Here is an 11,520-nt window from a genome sequence, read left to right on the forward strand (position 1 = left end):
AGGATTTTTAATGAATTTATTTGCAAATTATGGTGGAAAATAAGTATTTGGTCACCTACAAACAAGCATGATTTCTGGCTCTCACAGACCTGTAACTTCTTCTTTAAGAGGCTCCTCTGTCCTCCACTCGTTACCTGTATTAATGGCACCTGTTTGAACTTGTTATCAGTATAAAAGACACCTGTCCACAACCTCCAACAGTCACACTCCAAACTCCACTATGGCCAAGACCAAAGAGCTGTCAAAGGACACCAGAAACAAAATTGTAGACCTGCGCCAGGCTGGGAAGACTGAATCTGCAATAGGTAAGCAGCTTGGTTTGAAGAAATCAACTGTGGGAGCAATTATTAGGAAATGGAAGACATACAAGACCACTGATAATCTCCCTCGATCTGGGGCTCCACGCAAGATCTCACCCCGTGGGGTCAAAATGATCACAAGAACGGTGAGCAAAAATCCCAGAACCACACGGGGGGACCTAGTGAATGACCTGCAGAAAGCTGGGACCAAAGTAACAAAGCCTACCATCAGTAACACACTACGCCGCCAGGGACTCAAATCCTGCAGTGCCAGACGTGTCCCCCTGCTTAAGCCAGTACATGTCCAGGCCCGTCTGAAGTTTACTAGAGAGCATTTGGATGATCCAGAAGAAGATTGGGAGAATGTCATATGGTCAGATGAGACCAAAATATAACTTTTTTGGTAAAAACTCAACTCGTTGTGTTTGGAGGACAAAGAATGCTGAGTTGCATCCAAAGAACACCATACCTACTGTGAAGCATGGGGGTGGAAACATCATGCTTTGGGGCTGTTTTTCTGCAAAGGGACCAGGACGACTGATCCGTGTAAAGGAAAGAATGAATGGGGCCATGTATCGTGAGATTTTGAGTGAAAACCTCCTTCCATCAGCAAGGGCATTGAAGATGAAACGTGGCTGGGTCTTTCAGCATGACAATTATCCCAAACACACCGCCCGGGCAACGAAGGAGTGGCTCGTAAGAAGCATTTCAAGGTCCTGGAGTGGCATAGTCAGTCTCCAGATCTCAACCCCATAGAAAATCTTTGGAGGGAGTTGAAAGTCCGTGTTGCCCAGCAACAGCCCCAAAACATCACTGCTCTAGAGGAGATCTGCATGGAGGAATGGGCCAAAATACCAGCAACAGTGTGTGAAAACCTTGTTAAGACTTACAGAAAACGTTTGACCTCTGTCATTGCCAACAAAGGGTATATAACAAAGTATTGAGATAAACTTTTGTTATTGACCAAATACTTATTTTCCACCATAATTTGCAAATAAATTCATAGAAAATCCTACAATGTGATTTTCTGGATTTATTTTCCTAATTTTGTCTGTCATAGTTGAAGTGTACCTATGATGAAAATTACAGGCCTCTCTCGTATTTTTAAGTGGGAGAACTTGCACAATTGGTGGCTGACTAAATACTTTTTTGCCCCACTGTATATATAATATAATTATATATAATTATAGCCAGTGTCCCCACAGGAGGCCTTTTGGTAGGCCGTCATTGTAAATACAAATTTGTTCTTAACTGACTTTCCTAGTAAAATAAAGGTTAAAACAGGCTAAAACATGTATACATGAGCAGTGAATTTCAAGTACAGATTCAACCACAAAGAGTAATTGAACACTGGTCACATTAATACTGTTTAACCCACTTCATATGTATATACTGCGTGCACACCTTTTCTAATCATATACTGTGCATAATGTCTATAAACATCATATAAACTCAGCAAAAAAGAAACGTCCTCTCACTGTCAACTGCGTTTATTTTCAGCAAACTTAACATGTGTAAATATTTGTATGAACATAACAAGATTCAACAACTGAAACAAACTGAACAAGTTCCACAGACATGTGACTAACAGAAATGGAATAATGTGCCCCTGAACAAAGGGGGGGTCGAAATCAAAAGTAACAGTCAGTATCTGGTGTGGCCACCAGCTGCATTAAGTACTACAGTGCAGCGCATCCTCATGGACTGCACCAGATTCGCCAGTTCTTGCTGTGAGATGTTACCCCACTCTTCCACCAAGGCACCTGCAAGTTCCCGGAAATTTCTGGGGGGAATGGCCCTAGCCCTCACCCTCTGATCCAACAGGTCCCAGACGTGCTCAATGGGATTGAGATCTGGGCTCTTCGCTGGCCATGGTAGAACACTGACATTCCTGTCTTGCAGGAAATCACACACAGAACGAGCAGTACGGCTGGTGTCATTGGCATGCTGGAGGATCATGTCAGGATGAGCCTGCAGGAAGGGTACCACATGAGGGAGGAGGATGAGTTCCCTGTAACAAACACCGTGGAGATTGCCTGCAATGACAACAAGCTCAGTCCGATGATGCTGACACACTGCCCCAGACCATGACGACACCTCCACCTCCAAATCGATCCCGCTCCAGAGTACAGGCCTCGGTGTAACACTCATTCCTTCGATGATAAACGTGACTCCGACAATCACCCCTGGTGAGACAAAACCGTGACTCGTCAGTGAAGAGCACTTTTTGCCAGTCCTGTCTGGTCCAGTGACGGTGGGTTTGTGCCCATAGGCGACAATGTTGCCGGTGATGTCTGGTGAGGACCTGCCTTACAGCAGGACTACAAGCCCCCAGTTCAGCCTCTCTCAGACTATTGCGGACAGTCTGAGCACTGATGGAGGGATTGTGCGTTCCTGGTGTAACTCGGGCAGTTGTTGTTGCCATCCTGTACCTGTCCCGCAGGTGTGATGTTTGGATGCACCGATCCTGTGCACGTGTTGTTACACGTGGTCTGTCACTGCGAGGACGATCAGCTGTCCATCCTGTCTCCCTGTAGCGCCGTCTTAGGCGTCTCAAAGTACGGACATTGCAATTTATTGCCCTGGCCACATCTGCAGTCCTCATGCCTCCTTGCAGCATGCCTAAGGCACGTTCATGCAGATAAGCAGGGACCCTCGGCATCTTTCTTTTGGTGTTTTTCAGAGTCAGTAGAAAGGCCTCTTTAGTGTCCTAAGTTTTCATAACTGTGACCTTAATTGCCTACCGTCTGTAGCTGTTAGTGTCTTAACGACCGTTCCACAGATGCATGTTCATTAATTGTTTATAGTTCACTGAACAAGCATGGGAAACAGTGTTTAAACCCTTTACAATGAAGATCTGTGAAGTTATTTGGATCTTTACTAATTATATTTGAAAGACAGGGTCCTGAAAAAGAGACGTTTCTTTGTTTGCTGAGTTCACATATTGTTACAGGCTTTGGTTTTTCCATTTATGTTTTGAGTTTGGACTTTAGCGAGTATAGCTCATTAGCACATAAGGCGCACCGATTGGAGTCACCTCATTAGTCAGTATGTGCTACACCTGTGGTGGTTGCAATCTCATTAGTGGGGAGGTGTTTCACCTGTGCTGGCCCAGTGCTCTTGAGAGATGTGGAGGGTTAAACACCTTTAGTTGGCTCTCCCTATTTTGATTGCTAGACAAACAATCCTTTATCTGATTTCCCTGGTTTTGTTGAGCGCCACCTTTTCGGTTTGCTTACTGTCTATTTTGTTTACCTCTTGTTGGGCAAATTTAGTGGGTGTCTTTTAGGTTCCAGTTGTTGTTGCTAGTCAACTTTCAGTGGGACACCCCCATGAGTTTCTCTCAGAACCCCTCTTAAAACCCCACCGGTTTTGTTGTCGGTCTGTTAGTTCCCCCTTCTGTTTGAGCGACATTATTGGTTTTCATGCTGGGGAACGTAACACTATATATTTATATGTAATGACTGCACTGTCAGAGCTAGAAACATAAGCATTTCACAGCAACTGCGGTAAAATCTGCAAATTATGTGTACACGACCAAAAACATTTGATTGAGGTTTTCCTATTGTTTGCAAAGAAGGGCACCACCTATTGGTAGACGGGTAAAAAAAAAAAGCAGACATTGAATATTCGTTGAGAATGGTGCCGTTATTAACTTTACACTTTGGATGGTGTATCAATACACCGAGTCACTACAAAGATAAAGGTGCCCTTCCTAAATCAGTTGCCAGAGAGGAAGGAAACTGTTCAGAGATTTCAGCAGGCCAATGGTGACTTTAAAACCGTTACAGAGTTTAATGGCTGTGATAGGAGATAACTGAAGATGGAACAACATTGTAATTTATGTTAGTATTATGGGTAAAAACAGAGTGAAAAGAAGGAAGCCTCTACAGAATACAAATATTCCAAAACATGCATCCTGTTTGCAACAAGGCTCTAAACTTTAGTAATACTACAAAAAAAGTGACAAAGCAATGAACTTTTTGTCCTGAATCCAAAGCGTTATGTTTGTGGCAAATCCAACAACACATCACTGAGTAACTCTTCATATTTTCAAGAATGGTGGTGGCTGCATCATGTTATGGGTACGCTTGTCATCAGCAAGGACTAGGGAGTTTAGGATAAAAAATAAACGGAATGGAGCTAAGCACATGCAAAATCCTAGACGAAAACCTGGTTAAGTCTGCTTTCCAACAGACAGAGACAAATTCACCTTTCAGCAGGACAATAACCTAAAACAAGGCCAAATATACAATGGAGTTGTTTAACAAGACAACATTGAATGTTCCTGAGTGACCTAGTTACAGTTGTGACTTAAAATCGGTTTGGAAAACTATTGCAAGACTTGAAAAAGGCTGTCTAACAATGACCAACAATTTGACAAAGCTTGACTTTTTTTTAAAGAATAATGAGCAAATATTGTACAATCCAGGTTTGCAAAGATTTTAGAGACCCAGAAAGACTCACTGCTGTATTTGTTGACAAAGGTGATTCTAACATGTATTGACTCAGGGGGTTGAATACAGTGCATTTGGAAAGTATTCAGACCCCTACCCTATTTCCACATGTTGTTACGTTATAGCCTTATTCTAAAATGGATCAAATAAAAGTCTACATGCAACACCCCAACATGACAAAGCGAAAAAGGTTTGTCGAAATTTTGCAAATTTATAAAAAATAAAAAACAGAAATACTTATTTGCATAAGTATTCAGACCCTTTGCTATGTCTCGAAATTGAGCTCAGGTGCATCCTGTTTCCATTGATCATCCTTGAGATGTTTCTATAACTGGTGGTAAATTTAATTGATTGGACATGATTTGGAAAGGCACACACCTGTCTATGTAAGGTCCCACAATTGACAGTACATGTCAGAGCAAAAACCAAGCCACGAGGTCGAAGGAATTGTCTGTAGAGCTCAGAGACAGGATTGTGTCAAGGCACAGATCTGGGGAAGGGTACCAAAACATTTCTGCAGCATTGAAGGTCCCCAAGAACACAGTGGCCTCCATCATTCTTAAATGGAAGAAGTTTGGAACCACCAAGGCTCTTGCTAGACCTGGCCGCCCGGCCAAACTGAGTAATCGGGAGAGGTGACCAAGGACCCGATAGTCACTCTGACAGAGCTCCAGAGATGGTTGTTCTTCTGGAAGTTTCTCCCATCTCTGCAGCACTCCACCAATCAGGCCTTTATGGAAGACTGGCCAGATGGAAGCGACTCCTCAGTGAAAGGCACATGACAGCCCGCGTGGAGTTTGCCAAACGGGACCTAAAGGACTTTCAGACCATGAGAAACAAGATTCCCTGGTCTGATGAAACCAAGACTGAACTCTTTGGCCTGAATGCCAAGCATCATGTCTGGAGGAAACCTGGCATCATCCCTACGGTGAAGCATGCTGGTAAGAGCATCATGCTGTGGGGATGTTTTACAGCAGCAGGGACTGGGAAAAATTTACGGAGCAAAGTACAGAGAGATCTTTGCTAAAATCCTGCTCCAGAGCGCCCAGGACCTCTGACTGGGGGCGAACGTTCACCTTCCAAAAGGACAACAAACCTAAGCACACAGCCAAGACAAAGCAGGTGTGGCTTCGGGACAAGTCTCTGAATGTCCTTGAGTGGCCCAGCCAGAGCCCGGACTTTAACCTGATCGACCATCTCCGGAGAGACCTGAAACTCCAAATACAGGTGTGTCAAGCTTATAGTGTCATACCCAAGACTTGAGGCTATAATCGCTGCCAAAGTTTCTTCAACAAAGTACTGAGTAAAGGGTCTGAATACTTATGTAAATGTGATCATTTTTTATTTGTATACATTTGCACACTTTTCAAAAAAAAACTGTTTTTGCTTTGTCATTATGGGTTTTTGTGTCGATTGATGAGGGGGGAAAAAACAATTTTATCAATTTTAGAATAAGGCTGTATATAATCAAGATACACTCAGTTGCCCGTTTATTATGTACACCACCCCGTTCAAGAAAAAGCGGCTCCATTGGGCACGCAATCACCAACACTGGACAATTGAGGAGTGGAAAATCGCCTGGTCCGACAAATCCCAATTCCTGTTGCGTCATGCTGATGGCGGTGTCAGGATTTGGCGTAAGCAGCCGCTTCTTCTTGTTTTTAGCTGACAGGAGTGAAACCCGGTGTGGTTGTCTGCTGCAATAGCCCATCCGTGACAAGGACCGACGAGTTGTGCGTTCTGAGATGCTGTTCTGCACACCACTGTTGTACTGCACTGTTCTTTGCCTGTTTGTGGTGGCCCCATCCTGCATGGTGTAAAAGATACATGCTGGTGGTGGTGGTGTAATGGTTTGGGGAATGTTTTCCTGGCACACGTTTAGTCTCTTGATACCAATTGAGCAAAGTCTGAATGCCACACGTTGTAGAATCCATGCCCCAGGGAATTAAGACTGTTCTGGAGGCAAAGGGTGACCAACCCAAGGCTAGATGGGTGTATTTTATTATTTTCCATTAATAAAAAATAAAAATGTATTCCACTTTGACATTAGAGTATTTTGTGAGGATAGTTGACACTTATTTGTTTTATTAAAGCAATTTTAATCCCACTTGGTAACAACAACATTTTGTAAAAAGTCTGAAGGCACTGTACATCTTTCGCCACAATGTTAACCTCTACTTTTATAATTATATTGTTCTGAAGAGTTTTTTAAAAATCTATAGATTTCTGCTTCAAACTTTGTGACAAACGATATAGCCTACAATGTATATATATAACAAATACAGAGATCCAGTGTAGACATAGCATGGACATGAAACACCTAGCCTACCTGTGGGTGAGGCAGGTAAGCCTCCTCTTCTGCCATGGCGTCTGAGAGAAGATAAATACCTTGAGAAAAGTCATGACTTATACAATTTAATTGTAGTTTACTGTACATATGCTTTATTACATAGCTAAATGTTTTACCGGAATTAAAGATTTTAGTGATTTTCTGCATCTCATCCAATCTCAAATGTGCCCTGATTAGACACCTCTCGTGACATTTGGACTTTCTATTGGCATGCTGTGTATAAACCACTTATCTAACAAGCTAACCAGTTAGCTAACTAAAACACAAGTGTCAAGATATATTAGCTAAAACAGCACCCTCTCTTAAGTCAATTTTTCAAGACACCAAAACAAAGACAAAGCCAACCGTCCGTTTGCTCTGGTCTAACTAACGTTAGATAGCTAACTAGTCAACTTCATTTTTTTGTGGCTAGCATGCAAATAGCTAGCTAATTTGACAATGAGGAAGTGGACTTGGCTAGCTAGCAAAGTTATAACAATAAACTTAAATTGGTTACTTATTATAATTACTCATATCATTACATTTAAATATTGTAGCCAAAGCTTACCTAGGTCACATGCGATTCCTACATCCACATCAGATGAGTCGAGTTTTGCACATTATTGCGCCATGCTTAGGTGAACTGATTTGACCGAATCTGACAGTATCCTATCGTCAAACGTTCATATTATACAACACTTCTAGGTTAATAATTTTGCTTCAGTTAACGAGGATGAAATATAACAGTGCTAGCTAGCAACATCGACTTGTACAGTTGTTCAGAAACTTCACTTCCCCACTGGAAATTCCCAGTGACGTAGACTTGTGAAGGTCTTTGCAGCACCTGCCCCCAGGTGGCCAAAGCTGGGATATGTTTCCTCACAACTAGGCCTCCTAAGGCAACAAAAACCCAGGCAAAGATTATCTATTATATTGACAAGATAGCCGAATGGCCGCTCTAACAATGGAAATACATGTACTCAATGACTGAGGCGAGATCAGGTGCGACAATTCGAGCCAATGAGAGGGAACTACCCTCTCCCATGGCCGAGCCACATATAAAACAATGATATGGATATTTCACCGGATATGAAGCATCCGCTTTGTGTTTCCACTAACTATATGGTAGTGAGAAGAAGCCCATTGGCCGGCAGTGGGAGAAGATGGAAAGAGATGGATTTTAGCCGACATTCTGCAAATGTTCTCATTAATTAAACATTTGATCTTAATGCAGTTCTGTTCGCAAAACTAACATCGGTTATGAACAGAGTGGACTAAGTTTTGTGGACTTTCCCCTTTACAATAGTAAAACAATTAATATAAAAAATATATATCGTTGTTTAGACTGCAAAGGCGAATTTGAGTTACTGCACACGCGCACTTCACAGAGGAGGCGTTCCCCAACGGAAAACGTGCAGATGTCTGCTAGAACGCGCCAATTACTTCTCGTCAAGATCAGTATGTAGTAGTGGGTCATTCGCGAACGATCGGCTCTTTTTGGTGAACCGAATTGCATCGGTGGAAGAGCCGTTTATTTGGCGCCCGGATTTGTATACCTCTATTACTGCAGAACGTTTGTCTTCAGATAAGTTACACAATAAATTATCTAAAAAGGGTGAATCCTCACTGCAGAAACAAGAAATGGTGGGGAGACCACGTCAAACTTGACCTCCAAAAAACATCTGGGTCAGATGGTTTAGACATTTTTCTTCTTAAGGTTGCTGCCCATATCATCGCCAAGCCTACCTGACCATTTTAACATGTCTCTCCTCTCTGAGGAGGTTCCCATTGCTTTGTAGGCTGCCATGGTTAGTCCTTTATTTAAAGGGGGAGATCAAGCTGATCCTAACTGTTATAGGCCTATTTCTATTTTTCCCTGTTTATCAAAAGTGTTGGAAAAACTTGTCAATAATCAACTGACTGGCTTTCTTGATGTTTATAGTATACTCTCTGGTATGCATGCTGTTTTCCGCTCAGGTTATGGATGTGTCACTGCAACCTTAAAGGTCCTCAATGATGTCACCATTGCCCTTAATTCTAAGCAATGTTGTGCTGCTATTTTTATTGACTTAGCCAAAGCTTTTGATACGGTAGACCATTCTATTCTTGTGGGCCGGCTAAGGAGTATTGGCGTCTCTGAGGGGTCTTTGGCCTGGTTTGCTAACTACCTCTCTCAAGAGTGCAGTGTATAAAAGTCAGAACATCTGCTGTCTCAGCCACTGCCTGTCACCAAGGGTGTACCCCAAGGCTTGATCCTAGGCCCCACGCTCTTCTCAATTTACATCAACAACATAGTTCAGGCAGTAGGAACCTTTCTCATCCATGTATATGCAGATGACACAGTCCTATACTCAACTGGCCCCTCCCCGGACTTTGTGTTAAACGCTCTACAACAAAGCTTTCTTAGTGTCCAACAAGCTTTCTCTGCCCTTAACCTTGTTCTGAACACCTCCAAAACAAAGGTCATGTGGTTTGGAAAGAAGAATGCCCCTCTCCCCACAGGTGTGATTACTACCTCTGAGGGTTTAGAGCTTGAGGTAGTCACCTCATACAAGTACTTAGGAGTATGACTAGACAGTACACTGTCCTTCTCTCAGTACATATCAAAGCTGCAGACTAAAATTAAATCTAGACTTGGTTTCCTCTATCGTAATCACTCTTCTTTCACCCAAGCTGCCAAACTCACCCTAATTCAGATGACCATCCTACCCATGCTAGTTTATGGAGACATAATTTATAGAACGGCAGGTAAGGGTGCTCTCGAATGGCTAGATGTTCTTTACCATTCGGCCATCAGATTTGCCACCAATGCTCTTTATAGGACACATCACTGCACTCTTCTGTAAACTGGTCATCTCTGTATACCCGTCGCAAGACCCACTGGTTGTTGCTTATTTATTAAACCCTCTTAGGCCTCACTCCCCCCTATCTGAGATATCTACTGCAGCCCTCATCCTCCACATACAACACCCGTTCTGCCAGTCACATAATGTTAAAGGTCCCCAAAGCAAACACATCCCTGGGTCTCTCGTCTGTTCAGTTCGCTACAGCTAGCGACTGGAACGAGCTGCAACAAACACTCAAACTGGATAGTTTTATCTTAATCTCTTCATTCAAAGACTCAATCATGGACACTCTTACTGACAGTTGTGGCTGCTTTGCGTGATGTATTGTCTCAACCTACTTGCCCTTTGTACTGTTGTCTGTGCCCAACAATGTTGGTACTTTGTACTGCTACCATGTTGTGTTCATGTTGTGTTGTCATGTGTTGCTGCCATGCTATGTTGTCGTCTTATGTCTCTCTTTATCTAGTGTTGTGTTGTCTCTTGTCGTGATGTGTGTTTTGTCCACTATTTTTATTTAATTGATTTTTATTCCCAGCCCCCATCCCCACAGGCCTTTTGCCTTTTCGTAGGCCATCATTGTAAATAAAAATGTGTTCTTAACTGGCTTGCCTAGTTAAATAAAGGTTAAATAAAAATACATTGCATTCATGTAATAGTTTAACATTAAAATTGTCAAAAAGCAACAAAAAATAGCTTTTTAGCAAAAAACTATTTCTCAATCATGAATTTTGCTTGGACTTTCTGGGAGTGGTCAGAGTGAGGAACCTAATGGGAGGGATATACAGTGTACAAAACATTAGGAACACCTTAATATTGAGTTGCCCCCCCTTTTCCCTCAGAACAGCCTCAATTCGTCAGAGCATGGACTCTACAAGGTGTCAAAAGTGTTCCACAGGATGCTTGCCCATGTTGACTCCAATGCTTCCCACAGTTGTGTCAATTGGGCTGGATGTCCTTTGGTTGGTTGACCATTCTTGATACACATGGGAAACTGTTGAACGCGAAACCCAACAGCGTTGCAGTTCTTGACACACAAACCAGTGTGCCTGGCACCTACTGCCATACCCATTTCAAAGGCACTTAAATATTTTGTCTTGTCCATTCACCCTCTGAATGGCACACATACACAATCGATGTCTCAATTGTCTCAAGGATTAAAAATAATTATTTAACCTGTCTCCTGTGCTTCATCTACACTGATTGAAGTGGATTTAACACATGACATCAATAAGGGATAATAGCTTTCACCTGGATTCACCTAGTCCTAGACAGTCTATGTAATGAAGAGCCTGTGTTCCTAATGTTTTGTACAATCAGTGTATAACCTGAAAACTAGAGGTTGTTGGCAGAGAGATTTGGAACTCTGTTATTGGTCTATTAACTTATACTGCCTGGGGATGTCACCAGGCAAGCCAAAACTTCACCCATGCAAAACCTCCTGATTAAAAGGTCCTGTGTAAATTGTATTTTCAATCAATCAACTATCAGGAAATAACACAAAAAAACTGAATTTTGACAGCACTGGGCCATTAAATGTGCTACTATCTTGTACCAAATTATGCTTTACTTAATGAAATGTAAAATACCTT

General features: G+C 42.4%; 1 protein-coding gene across 3 annotated transcripts in view; it reads right to left on the reverse strand.

The window, feature by feature from the left end:
* Nucleotides 1–7,913, reverse strand: part of LOC139574202 (nuclear factor NF-kappa-B p105 subunit-like) — a 34,474-nt gene extending 26,561 nt beyond the window's left edge. The window contains exons 1-2 of one of the 3 annotated variants that reach the window (XM_071398557.1): nt 7,654–7,913; nt 7,086–7,144 (exon numbers count right to left, since the gene is read on the reverse strand). In XM_071398557.1, the coding sequence (XP_071254658.1) occupies nt 7,086–7,121 (36 nt within the window). In that variant the 5' untranslated portion in view covers nt 7,122–7,144; nt 7,654–7,913. The remainder of the gene's footprint in view (nt 1–7,085; nt 7,145–7,653) is intronic. The other 2 variants (XM_071398556.1, XM_071398558.1) reach the window with 2 other exon arrangements.
* Between the last annotated feature and the right edge of the window lie 3,607 nt (nt 7,914–11,520).

This window comes from Salvelinus alpinus, chromosome 4, assembly GCF_045679555.1.
Source record: "Salvelinus alpinus chromosome 4, SLU_Salpinus.1, whole genome shotgun sequence".
In the NCBI taxonomy this organism is placed as follows: Eukaryota; Metazoa; Chordata; class Actinopteri; order Salmoniformes; family Salmonidae; genus Salvelinus; species Salvelinus alpinus.